Genomic DNA, 22,706 nt, shown 5'->3' with positions numbered 1-22,706 from the left:
CCATGAATAAATTATAAAAACCAATGAACTGCCTTCCCAGTTTTCCTTCCACCCATGACACTTTTATATTGTGTCTTCTTGTATGGATATATAGGGGGAATTATATAAGGGAGTTAGAATTTGAAACACCAGACTAAAATGTTGATAGTTCATAATTGATTACCTGCATCTAGAATTGTATTACTTGTAATAAAAAGGAATTCTTGCTAAATACTGAAACCTGGTCCCTATTAACCCTGGGGTCTTGAGGGCAGGTAAATAGGGAATTTTACATTTTTGGAAAACATCTTTAACTTTTGTACAACTCCAGGAATAGCAGAGCTTGACTTAAAGTGCATTATCCCAGGGCTGTATGACATCAGTTGTTACTAAACTGGCTGAGCATTTACATTTCTTTAATTTTTGAGTAACTCCCTTGGATAAACTATAACTCTCCTAAAGTACTGAATGAATAACCTGCCAATGGACACAAAATTATTCTACTTCACTATCTATTTGACTACAGTCAAATGTGTGTCAAATGTTAAAAGTCAAAGAAATGGCATGGGAGTCGTTCAGCCTTTGCATGGAACAGAAAGGCACAATGGGTCAATTGCCTTTTCCTGTATTGTATGATTCCGAACATGAGACTATATTTCTGGCTCTGAATCATTAAAATGTCTATTACTATACCATATTTAGACTACAGATAGAATTTAGCCATCCGTTGTACCTATCCTATAAATCAATGGTGCATTATCCAGGAATCATATGGTCTATCAGTCCAACTGGTCATCATACAGAGGAAATTATTATGGACATTTTAAGGCAGAAACCTAAGAAAATGAAAGTTTATTGAAGGAAGCTTTTTTTCTTAAGGAAACATAGAAATTAAAAAAGCAATAATGGTCATTGTAAATTAAACGTGCATTGTGATTTATTCAATGCCATTAATAGGAAGAACATGAAAGTGAAAGCATCTTAATGATATGGTTGGGAGAAACCATTATACAGTTCCATAACCAAATATTAATAAATTAAATTGTGCATATCACACAGCAATGAAATTATCAAATTACTGGAATCTTCAGGGAAAAAATACCTTCACCAATGTCAGGATAATTATTCCAAGTAATTCTCAAAATAGGCATACTCTAATTTCTACCATATAACATCTTTCAAATATCTACGTTGTGACATTTCAATGCTGAATTTGCAAGATAATGAGGGAAATGGCTAAATATTTCCAAGTTAAAAATATCTTAATGAATAAATCAAAAATGTACGAAACATTTCTAGTTCTGCAACAATCTAGTCATCAAAAACTTAAAAAAGAAATGCATTGAGTCATTGTACAAAGATTTGTCACTAAACATTCTGACATTCATAATTAAACGTATAAATCAATTGAACCCGAATGAAATAGTATCAAGATATGTACATTGACAGTTCACACTCCTCAATTTATATATTTAACTCCTCTAGGAACCAATAAGTATAGGAAATAAAGTTTCCAGCTTGAAGCTCAGGCACTTGCTTGCTAGCACTTCACTATTACAATATAGACAACTGGATGAAAAATCTACCAATTCCAAGATCAGATCAGAACACTGATGCTCTGCTAGTCAGTAAAACAGATGTTCTTTAGGGCCAATCCACTTTGATGTCATAGTTGTGCTGTTTATCTTGGCGCTGAAGGATGGAGTCAAAGATGGTTTTGCTTTTGTAATCACAGTTTGATGTCTGATAATACACCACTATTAGGCTTGGGATTTCATTCGGAGAATGGAGGTGGTTAACTAGAAAAGAAATGCAAGTCAACTGTCCTGTATCACATTCTGCCATTGTGGCTGAATCAAAATAATTACAAACAGGAAGATGATACTCAGTAGAGCCATTACACCTTGGAGACAGTAAGAACTGCAGATGCTGGAAGCTAGAGTGAATAAATGTGGAGTTGGAAAAGGGCAGCAGGACAGACAGCATCCGAGGAGCAGGGAAGTCAGGGCGTTATTGGATTCGGTCAGTGGGAAGGATGGAGCGGACAGGTGAGTAGGAAGATGGACAGGTTGGGGGTTGGAGAGATTTTGAAGCTGGTGATGTAGGTAGGGGGTTATTGTGGTTAGTCAGTGGGAAGAGTGGAGTGGATAGGTGAGTTGGAAGATGGACAGGTTAGGAGGAGAGATTTTGAAGCTGGTGAAATCAATATTCAGGCCATTGGGTTGTAAGCTGTCAAGGTGAGATATCAGGTGTTGTTCCTCCAGTTTACATTTGGCCTCACTCTGACAGTGGAGGAAGCCAAAGAGGACTGTCGCCAGAGGAATGGGAGGGACAGTTAAAGAGGATGGCAACCGGAACATTGGGTTTGTTGGTGCTTGCAGAATACAGGTGATCTGTGAACTGAACCCTGAATCTGTGTTTCGTCTCCCTGATATATAGGAGATCACATGAGGAGCAACAGATATAGTAGATGAGGTTAGATGGAGTGCAGGTAAATGTCAGCTGTATTTGGAAGGATTGATTTGGGGGCTTGGATGGAGTTGAGGTGTAGGGACAGGTCACGCACCTCCTACGGTTGCAGGGAAAGGTATTGGGTGTGGTGGAGGGATTGGTGGGGAGCGCAGAGCTGACAAGGGAGTCACAGAATGAATGGTCCCTGTGGAATGAGGACAGGGGTGATGGAAATGTCGGAGGACGATGCATTGTATACGAAGGTTGTATGAGTGGCTTGCGAGGACTAAGGGGACCTGATCCTTATTGTTGTTGTTCGGGCAGCAAAGCGGGTTTGAAGGCAGACATGTGGGAAATGGCAGTGATACAGTTGAGGGAATCTTTAATAACAGAAGACGGGAAACTGTGGTCCCTCAAGTAGGAGGATATCTGGGAAGTTCTAAGAGTAGAATGCCTCATCCTGGGAGCAGATGTGGTGGAGATGGAGGAATTGAGAGTGTGGGATAGCATTTTTGCAGGAATGTGGGTGAGAGGAGGTGTAGTCAAGGTAATTGTGGGAGTCAGTGGGTTTGAAATAGATGTCAGTGGTGATTTGGTTGCTAGAGATGGAGACAGACAGGTCCAAGAAGGGAAGGGATGTGTCAGAAATGGTTCAGGTGAATTTGAGTGTGTGGTGGAAGGTGTTGGTGAAGTTTATGAATTATTCAAGCTCTTTGTGGGAGCACGAGGCAGTGCCAATACAATCATCAATGTAGTGGAGAAAGAGGTGAGGGATGATGCCAGTTGAGTTGCTGAAGAGAGACTGTTCCATGAATCCTACAAAGAGGCAAGACATACCTCAGGCCTAAATGGGTGCCCATGGCCACCCGCTTTGGTTTGCAAGTGGGAGGAATCAAAGGAAAAATTGTTGAGGGTGCGGACCAGTTCCTCCAAGTGAGTTTTGTGGAGGGGCACTGGTTGCTTCTTCCTCTCCCAGAGGCCCAGAGTGCTTTTAGGCCATCCCCATTTGGGTATAGGTGTACAGGGTCTGAACATCTATGTCGATGAGATACTGGGGGCCAGAGAACTGAAAGTTTTGTAAAAGCTGGAGGGCGTGGGTGTTGTCCCAAATGTAGGTTGGGAGTTCCCAGACTAAAGGAGAAAAAAACGGAGTCAAAGTAGGAGGAGATGAACTCAGTGGGGCAGGAGCAGGCAGACACAATGGGTTGACCAGGGCAGTTGGGTTTTGGGTAGGCAATAGAAATGGGTGGTGTGGGATTGGGGAATTATCAGGTTGGAGGCTGTGGATGGGAGATCTCCAGAGGTAATGAGGTTGTTGATGGTATGGGAGATGATGGCTTGGTGATCAGAGGTGGGGTTATGATTGAGGGGACAGTAGGAGATGGTGTCAGAACATTGGCATCTGGCCACAGTGATGTATAGGTCAGTTCACCATACATTACCACACCCCCTTTTCGGCAGGTTTAATGGTGAGTTTGGGGTTACGGCGAAGGGGCCGGAGGACTCCGCGTTCTGATGGGGAGAGGTTGGAGTAAGTGAGATGTATGGGGAGATTCAGGCAATTGATGTTGTGGCAGCTACTGGAGATGAAGAGGCTAAGAGAGGGTAGCAGACCAAACCATTACTCCTATCATTTTTTGTTAACTCAATTAAACAGCTCTTCCTTGAGGCTTTTCCTTGCTTGGTTGATGATTTGTAACTCCAAAGCTATAAAAAAATCTTTTTATTAAGAACTTCTTCAGCTCACTGAGAAACCTTCAGGCCAATCCATATCCAACAACTTTCTCTGGAAAAGCAGCTCACGTTTTGATCGCTATAACTAATCCCATTGCAGCAGCTGAGACAATCCACAATATTTTAAAATAATCATGTAAAAAATTTTTTTAAAGACGACATTCGTGAAGTTGTGCTCTCTCTCTCTCTCTCAATGATAATGGATCCTTTAAAACAAATTTCTAGGATTTGGATCCCAAACTACAATTTAATCAACAATGAATCAGTTCTTCCTTGGAACACAGATAAGGCATGGCCCGCATTTTGTTAAAATCTAACCAATAGTTTTGAGATATATTGTTTCCAAATACACTAAAAACCAGGGACAAAAATGTTACTTTAAAAGTGGTGGAGGTAACTGGAACAGTTTGCCTACTATACTGGCCTGAAAATAAAGGTAAAATAATTTTCTTTGTTCCTATTTTTAAAACTATGTTAACAAGAATAAATTTATGCCAGTTAGGTTCCAGCCTTATTGAATAAATGTCGCACTTTCCCCCAAGTATTACAACAAATGAAAGATGCCAAATTCATCCAAATCAGAGTACAAGACAGTAAATCAGTTAAGAGTCTTTATTACCCTAAACCCAATAAGTATTACACAAATTAAATTACTTACATTTTAAACCTACTGTTTGAAAGTATAATAGCACAGATTACAAACTCAAGCAATAGAAAATTATTTTAAATAAAGAATTTTTAATTTTTTTCAATGCACAGAATATAGCACCAAGAAAGATCTAATGTTACTATGCACGTGTCCTACACAAATCATGATGGAGTTTTAAAATTGGATACTAATGTATGTGTACCTATTAGCAAAAGTAGGCCAAAAGAAAATTTGTTACTTTTTAGTCTATTATCATTTCAACATCATTTTGTTTAAATACGCAAACTGTGTAACTGTAAAATCTTTATTTAGAATTTAGTAATAACTAGAATATTCAATAAAATGCAACATGCTTTAGTTTGAACTTATTTTTAATTTACTTCTGTGAAGTATATACCAGTGTAGCATACAGTGTTTGGATATTTGATTTACTGAAATATTTTCCTCTAGCAGACAATGTTTTGTGAAACTTAAAACCTATGAGCCCAGTGAATTGAGTTTGCCATAAATTGGTCCTTCTTATGTATTGAAGTACAATTCTGTCCAGAAAACTGAATTTTTCAGAATGTTCTATGTTTATCTGCAGAGTCAACTGTAAATCAGGTTTACTCATAATATTGCACTTGAATCCTTCATATTATGTACTTCTCTTACACAATCACACTTTTTTCAGCTGAGCTATATTATACTGTACAGTCTTTGTTTCTAAGGCAATAAATGATTAACAAAAAGCACTAAAGAATACAGTGCATATTTACAATCATACATTTGCATCTGATGCCAAATATTTGTCAGCAGTATTGCATTTCACATTCAGGGAAACTGGGGAAAAAATAATCTGAAATATCAAGTTTACTGAGATAAAGCAAATCAGGTTAACCGCTGTTTCAACAATTCATCTATCTGGGTTTTGTACATGTTTTTCACATCTTCCAAGTCCAGTCGCAGTTCTTCGGCTTCCTCTGCTTTTTCACCATACATCTGAAGGATAGTATTGTACCGTTGATCAATATCCTGAAAAGCAAATTAGATCAGCTTGGTCAATAATTTGGCATAAATCACTTTGCATGTACACTTCTTTGTAAATTTTACAACTCTTGGCCTTTTCAAAGAATCATAAATATTTCAAAGCTGTTGTAAAACATTGTCCAACTTTGTAAAAATTATGCAAAATTTAATTGAATCCTAGCTATAATGTAAGTTGACAAAAGTTATCTTGTAGGCAAAGCAATCACGCACAGTGACATCAAAGTCCACTGAGCCCACAAAACATTTATTTACATTTATTAATTAGAGCATCAGGGCTCTGGTCTGACCTTGGAATAGGTAGATTTTTCTTCCAGTTGTACCTACAATATGGTCGGATCAGACCAATACCCCTCAAAATATATTACGAAGCCAAGACCCTAATTTTTTCTTTTTTAAAGAGGGAACTTTTAGGCATTGCATTCTAGATACAGTTTGATTAGTCAAACTACTCAACTTTAAGCAAAACATTCCATATTTTTACACTTCAGTTAAAATAGATTAAAAGAAGAATTGGCTTAACTGTAACTTTATTAAAACGTTTAACAAAATAATATATATTGATTACTAACTAAATGTCCCGATAAAGTAAAGTCCCATAACACACCCTTGGCAAAGGCAGATTCAGTAAAATAAATTGTCTCACATGCAATTCTAGTAGTAGGAAGAGAAATCCAGATTTTAGCTATAACAGAACAGGAATAAGAGCTTCCACATCTAGCTTAAAGAAACCAATAACTACTTAAAGCTATAACTAAAAATCCTGATTCGTGGAAGCCTTGGCCCCATCCATTCAGACTACTTCTATTTTTACCAACTTCAAAAATAACCCAAACTATGTATTGGCTTTGAGCAGACCACTCTCACCACTGTCTCAACGTTCCTTCATCAAAAAAAAGGGCAAATTACATCTCTTAAGGCCACAGTATTGTCGTAATGGTGCAACGGCAATATTATGTAACTATAACTTCAGAGTTTTACAATTTTGGAGTTTAAAATTAACATTATTGTTAACTACAATACATAATTTCAATAATTTCAATTGTTCTGTGAAAGTTTATAACCTATTTCATAAAAGTATTTGATGTTCAAAAATATAATTACAATCATAATAGCAAATTCTCTCCAAAGAGAGCATACATATGAGTTAATGAGTACATTAAATTTGAAAAGTAATGAAATAACCTCCTGATATGGTAGATCACATTTTAAATGATTCATTTGTTTTCCACTGTAAAAGACCGAATTATTTTCCCCCTTTGATTCAACAGAAATATTTCAGTTGTTACCAACAAATGGCTTCGTGGAACATGCTGATCAGAAACCTATAGCTTTCTGGAGTTCAATATATTCATGACTGGAATCTTATTTAGCTGCCAAATACTTCAATTTTTGACTTAGATGCCTCCTGATAAATATGCACATTGGTAAAGAGCGTGATAACAAGGTAAATACAAACAGGGAAGATTTGTTGGCTCATTTTTGTTCAATATCCACAAAACCTTACAGAGTGGCATCCCACTGTTTCCTAAATAGTTCCCAAGATTACTGTATTTGTTACTTCCTCCAAAGACCTACTCCATCACTCTGTTATGAAGAGTAATTTTCTGATATTGTAGCCAATTTTGTCTTTCACTAGTTTTAAGCTGTCTTTTCGTCAAACTTTTCACAACTTAGTTGAAGATAATTTTATGGAATTCTACTTTGCATTTATTGATCACTCTCAATGAAGAATAATTTTGATATTCATCCGAATTTTGTCTTCCACTAATTTAAACCTGTGTCCTTTTGCCCAACTTCTCTCAATTCAGTACGAAGTAATTTTCAGGATTTATATTTTGCATGTTATTTTACCATTATACCCTGCTCTGCAAGATTATTTCACAGGCTGCTCCTTTCAGGACCATGAAGTCCAGGATTCTGGTATTTTTCACATAAATCAGGCCTTTAGGTTAAATATTTCCCATGTTCCTCAACAGCTGCAACTGGAGAAGTAGTCATGTCACATTATGACCAAAGACTCAAAATATTTGATCGTGACTTTTTCAGATGTGCATTCTCCCATTTACACTGTAGAATTCAGCATTCCACTGGTTTTGTCGATAGCTGCTATATATTGGTTGGTCATGACACTTATCCTTCATTTTTATCCTTCAGTCATTTTGATATGTTGTATGATATATGCTATTAATTTTTAATTCTACTTTTAACTTGTCTACATGCGATTCCAAGTTATTGACATCAATTGAATTAGAAGCAGAACTCCAAGCTCAAACCCTGTTTCCCCATCATAACTTCTCTAGTCTTTTGGTTTCTATCATTCAGTTGATTCATCATCCATTCCCAAGGTCTGCCCTGAACTCCAGGTTTGAGTTTAACCAAAGCTTTTCAATCAACTTCAACTTGTATTTATTAAGTGCTTATAAAATAATAAACCAATGCTCCCATGCTCCTGGACAGTAACTTTGTATAAAACGAATAAAAGGAAAATAAACAAAAACCGACACATGGTTTTGTTCGGAATATTTCCATCCATTGTTTCTCCTAAGCTGTGTAGCTATAACCTGAAAGCTCCCACGCACAAATTGGCCCCTCAAATGCATATTCACAGCCATGCAAAAAACAAAAAAAGGGGACACATACTGAAGCAAACAGGCAGTGCTGAATAAGAACACATCATATGTGATCCCAGCTTGCCAACTATTCATCTGTTCACTGTGAAGATGTGAACTGGTAGGAACCCCAATGGGTAAAATAAACTAAAATGTATAAAACAATATTTTAAAACAATGATACATTCAAGTAGAGATTGGGTGTGATAGCAACTATAATGCTTGAATACTGCAGGAATGCTTGAATACTGTCGTGCAGGAGGGCCCAGCCCCGCAGGATGGGCCCGAGGTCAGCAAAGCGCCCCTGCAGGCTCCGCTCCCCACCGACAACCCGGAGTCGATGGAGGCGGCGACAGGTGACCCAGGGGAGTGGACGATGGTCCGGAAAGTGAGGAGGAAGGTGCGTCGGCGGGCCCAGGAACCGCAACCATCAGGCGGGAAGAGGCAGCTACAGGAGGGCTATAAGAGCTCCCCTGACGAGGGGGATTCGGAGAGGGCCCACCCGAAGCAGAAGTTAAAGATCTCGAGGGAGAAGGAAAGCAGCACCACGCTTCCAGGTGACAGGAGGCGTCCTGAGGCTCCCTCCGACACCCAGTCACATGCCGCTGGAGCACTGGAGGGCCCCCCAGAACTTCCAGGCGGGAAGGAGGAAACAGCACGTCCCCAGCCTGACCCAGAGCCGGACTCTCCTGCCTCCGTACCCCCGACGGGGGGATGCCAGCCGGAAGGCAGCACAGACGGTTTCCTGAGCCCGGAGAGCATCCAGCAGTTAGCCCGAGCAATGGGCATGAAGGGACAGATGGAGGGGCTGGACCTTGGACTTGGGGAGGGTACTGCGGTCACTGCCCACAATGGGGGTACGAGTTGCGAGCATTAATGTGCGCAGCGTCAAGTCCACCGCAAGATGTGTGTCCATGTTGGCCTACCTGACCACCGTCAGGGCGGACATCCTGTTTCTGCAGGAGTGCAGGATACCGCACCTCGGCAGGTACGGGAAATGGTCCGACGTCTGGACCTGTGGGCCTTCAATCTGGTCGGGGGGGTAACGACTGTTGCTCCTCGGGCCTGGCTATTCTGCTGCGGGGGCGCAACTTCACCATCTCTCAAGTTCAGGAGGTGGTGGGGGGGGGGGGTGCCTCCTAGTGGCTGACGTCACCTACAGGAACGCTCCTCTGAGGCTGATCAACGTGTACGCCCCAGCGGTACGGAGTGAGTGGTTGGCTGTCTTGCAGCGGCTTCCACCCCTGCTGGCTACGTCCAGGCCGGTCATCCTAGGAGGAGACTTCAACTGCATCATCGATGCAGATGGAAGATCCGGCGTGGGGACAGCGGGTGGGGGGAGTCAACTGGATGCCACGTCCAGATTCCTGATGGGCACGGTGAAGGACGCCAAGCTGCTCGACGTCTTCAGCGCCCCTGCAGACGGAGTGCAGCGGAGATACACCTGGTCGCGGCCAGACGGGTCTATTCGGTCAAGGATAGACTTCCTGTTTGTGTCACGGGCGTTCTCGGTCAGGTCCACTGGCGTCGAGCCAGTGTTCTTCTCTGACCACTGCCTCCTGCTGGCCGACTGTCACTTACAGGACGACCAGCCGGCCTGCAAGGGGACGTGGAAGCTCAACACGACTCTGTTGACCCCAGAGAACGTCGAGGAGCTTTAGAGGGAGTACACCGGTTGGAGAACCGTGAAACCCCTCTGAGTCTCTGGGCGACTGGTGGGAGACGGTGAAGGAGAACATCACGAGGTTCTTTGTCCTCAAGGGTGTTCGGAAGGCGAGAGAGAGGCGGGGAAAGCTGTCGCGGCTCCAGAAAAGGGTGCAGAACCTGCTCCTTCTGCAGTTGATGGGGGTCGATGTCACGGAGGACCTCCGTGAGGTGAGGGGCCAGCAAGCCTCTCTCTTCGCCGCGGAGGCCTCCAGGATAATCTTCTGGTCCAGGGTCCGCTCCGTGGAGCAGGACGAGACATGCTCGCGTTTCTTCTTTCAGAAGGTGCACAAAGAGAGCTCTGTGCTTAGCCGGCTGAAGGAGGACGATGGCTCGGTGACGTCGTCTCGGCCCGACATTTTGAGGATCAGCAGATCCTTCTATGCACTGTACGACACGAAGCCCACGGACAGCACGGCCTCCGAGTCGTTCCTGTCGTCTATCACGGAGGTCTTAGACGACGGCACGAGGGTGTGGCTGGACCGGCCAATATCCGTGGACGAGCTGACCAGAGCCATCAAGTCCTTGGAGAGGAATAAGACTCCCGGGAGCAACGGCTTACCGGTCGAGCTGTATTCCGCTCTGTGGGACCTTGTCGGCCAGGACCTGCTGGAAGTTACGATAGTGCGCTTCGGGCAGGGGAAATGTGCAAGTCCATGAGGAAGGGGGAGAGGGAAGAAATTAAGAATTGGCATCCCATTTCACTATTGAACGTGGACTACAAAATCCTGGCCAAGGTCACAGCCAACCGGGTCAGGTCTGTCCTGGAGTCGGTGATTCACCCTGACCAAACCTGTGCTGTGCCGGACAGGAAGATCGCTGAGAGCCTTGCGCTCATCAGGGATATGATCGCCTATGTACAGGACAGGCAGGTGGACACCTGCCTCGTCAGCCTGGACCAGGAGAAGGCCTTCGACACGGTCTCTCATGCTTACATGAGGGACGTCCTCTCCAAACTGGGGTTCAGGGAGGGCATCCGCAATTGGATCCGGCTGCTCTACACCAACATCGTTAGTGCAGTCTCGATCAACGGATGGGAATCGGACAGTTTTCCCATCAAATCTGGAGTCAGACAGGGCTGCCCGCTCTCTCCTGCCTTGTTCGTGTGCTGTGTGGATCCCTTCACCGCATCCATCAGGAAGGATGTGAGTCTGAAGGGCGTGACTATCCCAGGCAGCGGAGGCCTTCAGGTCAAGACCTCCCTGTACATGGATGATGTCGCCGTCTTCTGCACCGATCGTCGGTCGGTGAGTAGGCTGTTGGACATCTGCGGCCAGTTTGAACTGGCCTCGGGTGCCAAAGTCAATGGGGTAAGAGCGAGGTCATGTTCTTCGGGAACTGGGACGACCGCTCCTTCATCCCCTTCACCGACAGGGCAGACTACCTGAAGGTGCTGTGTGTTTGGTTTGGTGGAGCTGGGGCGTGCACTAAGACTTGGGAGGAGTGTATCACCAAATTGAAGCAGAAGCTGGGCAGGTGGACGCTCCGGTCCCCCTCCATCGCGGGTAAGAACCTGGTTGTCAGGTGCGAGGGGCTTTCGGTACCGTTGTATGTGGCGCAGGCCTGGCCTATTCCCTGGATCTGCGCCGCTGCGGTCACCCGGGTCATCTTCCACTTCATTTGGGGGTCGAGGATGGACCGGCTCCGCAGGGACACCATGTACAAAGACCTGGAAAATGGGGGAAAGGGCGAACCGAACGCCACCCTCGCCCTGACGGCTACCTTTGTGAGCGGCTGCATCAAGCTGTGCGTAGATCCTCAGTACGCAAACACAAAATGTCACTACTTACTGAGGTTCTACCTGTCCCCGGTGTTGCGAAGGATGGGCCTGGCCTCGTTGCCGCGGAACGCTCCGAGTAGTTGGACCGTTCCGTACCGCCTGTCCTTCGTGGAGAAATTTTTGAAAGGAAACACCTTTGACCACAAGGCCGTCAGGCAGTGGTCAGCACGTAGTATCCTCGAGACCCTTCTGGAAAAGGAGAGGGTGGATCCCGTCGTGTGGTTCTCCACGCAGACTGCCAAAGTCGTTTGGCAGAATGCCTCATTGCCAGAACTTTCAAACAAGCACAAGGACATTGCTTGGCTGGAGGTGAGAGGGGCTCTGCCAGTGAGATCCTTTATGCATGCCTGGAATCTCTGCGCCACCGCACGCTGCCCTCAAGGTGGCTGCGGGGGGGACGAGACTGTCGATCACCTCCTTCTGGAGTGTGCCTATGCGCAGGAGGTCTGGAGGGGGATGCAGTGGTATTTGTCGCGGTTCGTCCCGAGCAGCTCCGTGACGCGGGACTCCATGCTCTACGGGCTGTTTACCGGGACGCACACCGAGACCAACATCAACTGCGCCTGGAGGACCATCAATGCGGTGAAAGACGCTCTTTGGTCTGCCCGCAACTTGCTGGTCTGCCAGCTGAAAGAACTGACCCTGACCGAGTGTTGCAGACTGGTGCACTCCAAGGTCCAGGACTATGTGCTGAGGGACGCGCTAAAGCTTGGGGCAGCTGCCGCCAAGGCGCGGTGGGGAAAGACCACGGTATGAAACCCCTCGTCCAGAATAGAAAAAAGGGCCCTATCTGGTAACTGGGCCCAGCTGGCGCCTTCCCCAACTGGTCAGGGGGCCAACTGGGACTGTGCGGGGTGACAACTGCCGGGGTATTTTCTTTGCTTTGTTTCTTTTTCTTCTTTGTTTTTTTCCTTTAGTTGGTGTACGTACCCCCTGGGTAACCCGGAGTGGCTTGCATGACTGGGTAGGTATATAAATGTTTTATTTTTTGTACATCTTATGAATAAAGTATAGTTTTTCAAATAAAAAAAAGTGACGAAACGTCTGAAAACTAACCTTCCAGGTCAGCGAGCAAACTCACATCCAGAATTATTACTCATCTGATAGTCTTGATGGCAAGCAGAAAGCTCTTCACTGCAATGTCTGACCCTGTACTCACCAAGATCCACATACAAGCACTTCCAGAGGTCTCTCAGTAAAGAGATAGAGAGTGGGGATGCACTCCCTTTTCCACTCCCAGGAGCACAGAGATCAGTTGCACTCCATTAACACAAGTGAGCTTATCACCACTGCGAGAGAGATGTGCTAACCCAGTAGAAACAAGCAACTGAACTCAAGACCTTCTTAATTTATATAACTCAGCTAATCACCGACTATATTACAGGTTAACAACACTTTCAAATCAAATATGTAGTGTGAAAAGACAAGACACACCCTAAGCTGTACACGTAACTTGGGAATTTCAGCTAGCTTCTCTTGTAGTTCATCATTCTGAGTTGTTAACTTGACCAGTTCTTCAGCCATGATCGTTCGAGTCTTTTCAAGGTTAGAAATTTCAAGCTGTAAAAGTTTAAAAAGCTTGATTTAGCTTATTTTCAATATTATTCTCAGACAGAATAAAGATTGAAAGGCTGTCATTAAACTATATTGTCTATTATAACAAAGTGTGAAGCTGGATGAACACAGCAGGCCCAGCAGCATCCCAGGAGCACAAAAGCTGATGTTTCGGGCCTAGACCCTTCATGAGAGGTCTCTGATGAAGGGTCTAGGCCTGAAATGTCAGCTTTTGTGCTCCTGGGATGCTGCTGGGCCTGCTGTGTTCATCCAGCTTCACACTTTGTTATATTGGATTCTCCAGCATCTGCAGTTCCCATTATCACTGATATAGACAATAGACAATATAGTTTGTATCAAAACTATGTACAAATATGTAGAAGAAATGATTGTGTATCTTGCTCACCCTCCAATAAATCAGGTTTCCTAACCAACTGAAAACACTGTCCATTTAAGAATAAGGAGAGGCAGTGGCAAGGAATATAATAAAGGAAAGTATTGCAAATACAGGCAGTCTCTTGGAAACTGACTGCACTGGAGATTTCAAATGAGCAGGACTGGTCTAAATGCAGCTGACCGTAGCTAAGGGCAATTATATACAGCAGTAAAAAAATCAACATAGATTTGCTGCAGAGTGTAGTCAAAATTTTGTAAATTTGAAGGAAACCATATACTGACCACATTACAAATGTCTTCCTTGTTATGAAGTGGAGGCTGACCCCGCCCCCCACTCCCGAGAACTAAAAGTGAAACACCCGAAGAGAAGCACCTTGCCCTGTAATCTGTAATAGGTGTGTGAAAAATGGTGTAACCTGCTTTTCAGCAACTTCTAGTGGTTAAATAAAACAAATCCCTGACACTCACTTTATAATCAACAAGTACCAACTTATTTATCTAACTAACAGTGAGCAAATTAACTAAACTATTAAAAAACCAAATAAATCCCTTTTAAGTACTAACTATTCCCAAATTAAATAAGATTCTAATGATATGTTGTTCCAATAAATACAAGTCCCACTTACGTAAAATTTAAAAAATCGAATTTAATCTATTGAAATTACAGCCAAGTTACATGTCTTCCAGAATGCTTTGTGCCTTCTCTGTCGAACGTTCTATCAGAAACGCCTTCTCAGTTGATTCTTCTGTCAGGAATATTACCTAGTTGTGCCATTGGTACCTGTGTTTTTTAAATGGTGCTTTCTCCAAGACTTAAAAAATACTATGAGAGCCAGCAATTCTCTCTTGAGAGCTGTTAACTCTGGCAGATGGCCATTAGCTCTCCTGTCTTTGTCCAACTGCCCTCTTTTATACCCTTGATGACATATTAAGTTCTTACATTAGGACTGGTGCTATGTTGTCAAAACCTTCAGACTTTAAATTTAATTGGTTTTTAGTATCTTGGTGCCTGGTTCAAATTGATTGGCTAAATTCAAAACATTGGTTAAAACTGCTGCTTTGCTTGTTAAACGTACAGCCTTTTGATACAAGTGTTTCAATTCGGGTGCTCTCTATGTACTTACAAACTTTCAAGCTGCTGCTCATAGATATCTATTTTAAATCTCTAAGCATAGAAAAAGCACATCATTTTCTAAAGGGGATCTCCCTAGTATTTCACAAACACCAAATATCAATTTCCTGCCTCCCAATCCACAAGTACGCTACCCAACTTCACAACATCCTGCATTAATCATTTTACTGAAACCCACCTGCAATTGTGCAATTTCTCCTTCTCTTTGCTTCAGCTGGGACTGCATATTTTCAAATATGCTTGATCCTGCTCCCATTCTGAGGGCTTCGTATAAGTTGTTACCACTTGTTGATGCAGTCATTGTTGCAAATGAATGTTCAAATAAATCATCCTGTAAAACATATCTTACATGTTAATATCCAAACTTTAATGTAAAATTCTTGGTAAAACAACCGAAAGAACTGCAGATGCTGTTAATCAGAAAAAAAGTGTTACTGGAAAAGGTGAGCAGGTCTGGTAGCATCTGTGCAGAGAAATCAGAGTTAACATTTCGGGTCCAGTGATTTAACTCTGATTTCTCTTCATAGATGTCTACAGACATGCTGAGCTTTTCTAGCAACTTGTTTCTGTTATTTTGCTTACATGTTTTTTTAAGCAGAGACTATATTCAGTCAAAGTTCAGTATTAAAACATGTTTATTTTCACTTCTTGTTTTTATTCATTTTTATTCAATCAAAGAATGGATTTTGATACAGTCTGAGAAAAATTTCCAAAAGACAAGGAGAATGTTTAAACTAGGGTGTATACGTATAGGGATCTTACATATTCATGAAACAAGTTACAGCTGTAACTCATCGTGGATTTATACCATCTTCACGTTTCTACCTTCATTACTCTCTCTGTTCTCAACTAAAATAAAATTTCAACTTAAATCTTCCTTTGATCTTTCATTAGCAATGAATTATTTTTCCTTCCTGAACATTTTGACATTACTTAATTCTACTTTTTCACTGTTTTACCTTTTTTGATTTTTTTAAACTCCCATTTTGTTTGTTTAATTTGGTTGATCTTGCTTTTCCATTTAGCAGTCTGATTTTCTCTCTATTTTTGTCATGTTATGTTTCTGATCTAAGGATTTGTTGGATTTTTAGTAATAAACTTCAGCAATAAACCATACAGCAAGAAAAACAGTTCAAAAATTTAACTGGAGGAATGCAGTTACCAGTAAGGATTTATAGGTGATAGTAAAAGTGAAGCGAGAGAAGCATCAGCTCAACATAGTACAACATTGGAAAAGACAAGGATATTATGATATAGTATCCCAGGGGCCCAGGATGTTCCTCTAGGAATATAGGCTAAAATCCTACCATTGCAGCTAGTGGAATCTAAATTAATCTGGAATATAAAGTGAGCTGAGTAAAATGATCATGAAACAACTATCGCTGATTGTTAAAAGGTCATCTGACTCACTAGAATAGAATAGAATCCCTACAGTGTGGAAACAGGCCCTCTGGCCTAACAAGTCCACACCGAATCTCAGAGCATCCCACCCAGACTCATCCCCCTTTCATCCACCCAATCTACACATCCCCGAACACTATGGGCAATTTAGCACGGCCAATTGACCTAGCCTACACATTTTTGGACTGTGGGAGGAAACTGGAGCACCCGGAAGAAACCCATGCAGACATGGGGAGAATGTGCAAACTCCACACAGACAGTCGCCCGAGGCTGGAATCGAAGCCGGGTCCCTGGTGCTGTAAGGCAGCAGTGCTAACCACTGAGCAGCCCCATAAAGGCCAAATACGGGCACTTCGGCTCCAACATCAACCAATTCGTTTCTAGGCATGGGTGATGATTGAACCCACAATATTTGGTTTACGAGACCAATGCCTTTCCACTTGGCAACCTTAGATGGCCTTACTAATGGCCTTACCTGGTCTGGCTGACAACTGACTCCATGACTTATGAGTTATAGAGTCCCTACAGTGTGGAAACAGGCCATTCAGCTCAACAAGTCCACACCACCCCTCTGAAGAGCATCCCATCCAGACCCAGTCCCCTTCCCCTGCATTTTCCATGTCTAACACACCTAACCTAAATATCTCCGGACCTATGAGCCAATTTAGCATGGCCAATCCACTGAACCTGCACATCCTTGGAAAGTGGGAGGAAACCTGAGCACCTAGAGAAAACTCTCACAGACATAGAGAAAATGTACAAACTCCACACAGTCACCCAAGGGTGGAATTGAACCTGGGTCCCTGGTGCTGTGAGACAGCAGTGCTAACTACTGAGCCACTGTGCCGCTCCTACCTTAACTGAAATTGTCTAGCAAGCCACTCAGTTCCAAAGGCAACAAAAATGCTGGTTTTGCTAGCAATATTCACATCCCATGAACAGACAAAAAAAAACAAACACAACAATGATAATTGAGCTTAAATAAGTTGGTAGGAGCTGGCTAATCAGCCTTCAAAATTGGGTCGTAGGGAGTTGCCAGAGGGATAAAGCTCCTGGCACAAATCAAGTGCTCAGAGGCTGAAATCCTAGGTTTGGCTAGAAGCACGAGTAGGAAGAGGATGCCTGGAGCAGTGGAGGCCTAGAAGGAGCAGTAGAACAAAAAGGGAAATGTACAACTGATCCTTCTAATCTTCAGGCTATTGCTCCTGGCAGTTTTACCAGGTGAGGAAGCTAATGCTGCTTTCCACACACAAGCCTCAGGTTAAAACAGCAGATCAGGCTCTGATGGTGTCCCTGTTGCCTGATTTATATATTTCAAGAAGGCCCTGTCTGGAAGATGATCCTGGGCCAAATATCCTGTCCTCCAGCAATTCAAAACTGTTGCCAGTCTGATCAGATTATAAAGAAGTGAGCACACCCTGTGCTCCATTTTAATTATACAATAAAACTTTGATTTCTGCCAAGATGAGTAGTTAAAATCAAACCAATTGTCTCTGAAGTACATTGAGACAAATCTTTCTCCACCATTAGGTGCACTCAAATTACAATGAGATAGAATCTTTAAAAAGTGCCATTGAGTGGAATAGGGATTCAATTAATCAGCTACTTACTGCAACAACAGTGTGCATGTATTAATGTAGTATCATAACAATACCAGTTTCTATCATCACTGCACTAGTCATTTATATCAATTTCAACAGAATAGAAATGGCAAGATCGACATCAGATGTTTCTTCCTCTGTGCTAGGATTCTGGCAGCAATTTTCAATCTGATTTTATATAATGTTGGATTTTAGTTCCCAACATTTCTGCTGTTAAATTTTGTTTCTGGAGCCTCCCCAGATGGATTTGGATTTGGAGTTGGATTTATTGTTGTCACACGTGCTGAGGTATAGTGAAAAGTGTTGTCTTACGTGCTTTACAGGCAGATGGTACTATACAAGTGCATCAGTGTAACAGAACAGAGTGCAGGATACAGTGTTAAAGCTGCCAAGAAGGTGCAGAGCGAGATTAACATTAACATTAAATAGGTCCATTCAAAAGTCTGATAACAGTGGGGAAGGAGTTTTTCTTGAATCTATTCATACATAGAACATATAGAACATAGAACAGTACAGTACAGAACAGGCCCTTCAGCCCACAATGTTGTGCCGACCATTGATCCTCATGTATGCACCCTCAAATTTCTGTGACCATATGCATGTCCAGCAGTCTCTTAAATGACCCAAATGACCTTGCTTCCACAACTGCTGCTGGCAACGCATTCCATGCTCTCACAACTCTCTGTGTAAAGAACCCGCCTCTGACATCCCCTATATACTTTCCACCAACCAGCTTAAAACTATGACCCCTCGTGCTAGCCATTTCTGCCCTGGGAAATAGTCTCTGGCTATCAACTCTATCTATGCCTCTCATTATCTTGTATACCTCAATTAGGTCCCCTCTCCTCCTCCTTTTCTCCAATGAAAAGAGACCAAGCTCAGTCAACCTCTCTTCATAAGATAAGCCCTCCATTCCAGGCAGCATCCTGGTAAACCTCGTCTGAACCCTCTCCAAAGCATCCACATCTTTCCTATAATACGGCGACCAGAACTGGACGCAGTATTCCAACATGTGTACAATTTTTATATCTTCTGCCTGACGGAAGAAGGTAGAATGAAGCATAACCAGGATTGGAGGGGCCTTTGATTATGTTGATTTTCCCACAGGATGGGAAGTATTTGTGAAGTCAATGGACGGAAGGTTGGTTTCCGTGACAGATTGGGCTGTGTTCATGACTCTCTGTAGTTCCTTTCAGTCTTGGGAAGAACAGTTGCCATATCACACTTATGAATTCAGATAGACTGTTTTCTATGGTGCATCTACAAAACTTTTTTTAAGAAACTTCATGGACATGCCGAATTTTCTTAGCCTCCTGAGGAAGTAGAGCGTTGCTGTGCTTTTTTGACCATAGCATCAATGACAATGGACCAGGGCAGATTGTTGGTGATCATCACACCCAGGAACTTGATGCTCTTGGTCAACTCCACCTCAGCACCATTGATGCAGACAGCAGGGGGCCTCCACTCCACTCCCTGAAGTCAACGACCAGCTCCTTTCTTTTCGGTTGACGTTGACAGAGAGACGGTGTCTTTACACCCTGCCATTAAGCCCTCAATCTCTTTGATGCACTCTATTTCATCGTCGTTTGAGATCCAACTGATAACAGTGGTGTCATCAGCAAACTTGTAAATGGAGGTGGGGCAGAATGTGGCCACAAAGTTGTGTGTGTACGTGGAGTATAAGAAGCCTTCACAGGCACCAGGTTGAGAATTATTGTGGAGACATTGACACCGATCCTTACTGACTGCAGTCTGGTGGTCACAAAGTCGAAAATCCAGTTTCAAAAGGGACTTAGGTCCCAGAATCTGGAGATCAGTTAGTTTGGAATTATGGTGTTGAAAGCGGAACTGTAGTCAATAAGTAGGAGCCTGATGCAGGTATCCTTGTTGCCCAGACGTTCCAGGGAAAAGTGCAGGGCCAGAGAGATGGCATTTGTCATGGACCTGTTACGTCAGTAGGTGTCTCTTGCTCTCAGTTTTATCAGACTCTACAATACTATAACCAGTTTTAGGGAAAAAAAATAACCTTGTGATGCTGGCTTCAGGATTCCAAATTAAAATGTAGAACAGATCTAATCTTTCATTTAAAGTAAAATCAGTTGTCAGAAACAGCTTTTTCAGTCATAAACTATCAGAAGCTCTGCTAAAACTACTGCGTTAACTATGCCAATACTTTCAGATTAGTATTGCCCACTACCCCAATTTGATGCACAGCAGCACCACAACATTCAGAAGTGTGAAACAAATAAGCTGAATTGTTAATGAATAATTAAAAACACTGATGCCAGTCTTTAGCTTAATATTGAATATTAATGAAGGTGCCAGTAGTTTGTGCGCACATATTTACAATATCTATACAGTGACTGATGATGATGCTGTCATGTTTTTCCTATGATTATTGCAGAAGCACATGTTATATCACCTAAATATGTAACTAGTATTTCAATTCAATATGGAGACTGCTTCAATGGATCGAAGATGAGATGACAGGAGTTTGTATTGTGGAGTGCAATGACATAATCATCCGTTTCAGGCTTTAAAAATATTGACTGCAGGCATGGATATTTGTAATTCTTTTTTATCAATTCACATGGTGGTATTAACGTCTTGATTGTCGACACTGTCCCTAGGAATCTCACTACTCAAAAATTAATCCCAAACCCTGTCCCCACAAATGTTGCTTGACAAACTGCCACTGGAAATTAAATGAGCCTGAAGCCCCAGGCCCTCTGAATAGTTCCAGAAAACGATTTGTGCTGACTAAAAGTTTCCTTCTTCCTTGTTGTTGAGGATTTCCTGATGCTGATGAGGTAAGGTTCAGAGGATCTCTCCTACCATAGAGAACTATTTTCTTCAGCTAAAGGAAATTGGCATAAGATAACCAACTACTTCAAAAACAAATTAGACAGCTACAAGAATATGGAGGTACTGCCACCCTAAAACAAGGACAAGATTGGAAGGGAAGCCTGTACTGTTCTGGGCTCCATTTTTGCTCCTTTATTCCTTACGCTGAAATGGATAAGATTGCCAGGCTCTCTAACCAGCAAAGATAATCTACTAGAGATAATAGGGACTGCAGATGCTGGAGAATCCAAGATAATAAAATGTGAGGCTGGATGAACACAGCAGGCCAAGCAGCATCCCAGGAGCACAAAAGCTGACGTTTCGGGCCTCGACCCTTCATCAGAGAGCATCTACTAGATAATCTACTAGCTTCCTAACTTCAAAAAGCTTAAAGGGCTCATCAGCATGTTCAACTCCGCACTGCTTAGTTATTTTCACAGCCTCCTCCCCCAACCACATCTGCTGGAACAGTTTGTTCATGGACAGAACATAGAAATAATGGGTGATTCAAGCCTGTTCTAGTATTTAGTTAGATCATGGTTGATCTGTATCCCAATCCCACTTACTCATCTTGGCCATATCCCATAATATCCTTTATTGGAAACATTTCTCACATTCATATGCAAAAATCATTAAAATAGCACTGACTTTTCGTTTGCATTCATTTTCTGCAGCAAACAGTTCCACACTTCTATCAAGCCATATACAAAACGCTCCCTAATCTCCATTTTTTTGATTGACCTGGCTCTAAGTCCAAGGTTGTTTTCAGCCATCCTTGAACAATTCTTCTCAAAACACAAATAAACCAAATCATATATGTTCCTTTATCTTCTATATTCTGGGGGGTACAAGCCTACTTTATACAAAGTTGCCACATGATTTGCATTCAACTTCGGTACTCTGACCCCTAAAACTCTTTTAGTTGTGTGATATTCCTAGCTTTCTGCCATTTACAACATGTCATGAATATCCATTTTAGTCTAAAATGGAAGACTTCACAATTATCTACACTGACATCCCCCACCCCAGTTTCTCCGGTCACTTCAACTATCAACGCATCTTTGTAATTTTTTTGGTTTCAACATTGCCACTTATGACTGAGTCAACAAACTTGGATGTACAACTCTACTGAGTTATCTAAGTAATTCATCTATTTTATAGCTGAGGTCCCCTGTTGGACGCTAGTAGGCACAAACTTCAAATTCGAGCTTACACCCATTAATCTTACTGTTTGTTTTCCAACACCTACCTAAAACTCTTAACAAGGTTAAACATATGCTATAATTCCAGGTACTTCTCTTCTTGCTTCTTTGTTCCTTCCTGTCATTTTTCATGTCTCTCCCCAAATCGTTACTGTAGCATCAGGTATACCCACCTGAGAGTTTATAGAAGTCTGCAACGATGCCATCTCAGCACCGCTGACAGAACTAGATCGAGAGTGTGTTGGAGTACTCGATGCTGGTTCCAGCCCTGGATTAGTAAACAACTTCCGTTCCTTTGGAAGAAAGGCAGAACTAGTGAAAATGCATCAAAATACACATGACTTGAAAAACTTGAAACTCTGATATAGTCCAAACACTTCTAATTTATGTCAATTATTGCAAGTCCTAGTATTCACGCATCCAATCATCAATTACATATACCAAGTGCTAATTCTGATTAGGAATATAAAAATCAGTTAAATACCTTCTCTTTTAATGCATCTTGTGCAAGAATTGCTTTCTTTCTTTCTTGTTCAACTTTCAACTTCTCCATTTCTAATAGATTAGCTAAGGCAATCTAACATGAGAGAAATATCATGAAAAAGATTGAGACACACTGATCCAACTGAATTATCAAATTG

At 42.4% G+C, this 22,706-nt stretch overlaps 1 protein-coding gene across 2 annotated transcripts in view; it reads right to left on the bottom strand.

The window, feature by feature from the left end:
- Window positions 1-4,762: 4,762 nt before the first annotated feature.
- The window catches only part of tmf1 (TATA element modulatory factor 1), an 88,318-nt gene continuing 70,374 nt past the window's right edge, over window positions 4,763-22,706 (bottom strand). For both annotated transcript variants that reach the window (XM_048547953.2, XM_048547954.2), the window contains exons 13-17: window positions 22,550-22,642; window positions 22,239-22,358; window positions 15,196-15,348; window positions 13,370-13,495; window positions 4,763-5,827 (exon numbers count right to left, since the gene is read on the bottom strand). In XM_048547953.2, coding sequence (XP_048403910.1) covers window positions 5,684-5,827; window positions 13,370-13,495; window positions 15,196-15,348; window positions 22,239-22,358; window positions 22,550-22,642 — 636 coding nt within the window. In that variant the 3' untranslated portion in view covers window positions 4,763-5,683. The remainder of the gene's footprint in view (window positions 5,828-13,369; window positions 13,496-15,195; window positions 15,349-22,238; window positions 22,359-22,549; window positions 22,643-22,706) is intronic.

The sequence above is a fragment of the Stegostoma tigrinum genome, chromosome 11 (assembly GCF_030684315.1).
Source record: "Stegostoma tigrinum isolate sSteTig4 chromosome 11, sSteTig4.hap1, whole genome shotgun sequence".
Classification (NCBI taxonomy): domain Eukaryota; kingdom Metazoa; phylum Chordata; class Chondrichthyes; order Orectolobiformes; family Stegostomatidae; genus Stegostoma; species Stegostoma tigrinum.
The sequence above is the reverse complement of the archived record's forward strand: the minus strand, read 5'-3'. Positions and strand labels throughout refer to the sequence as shown.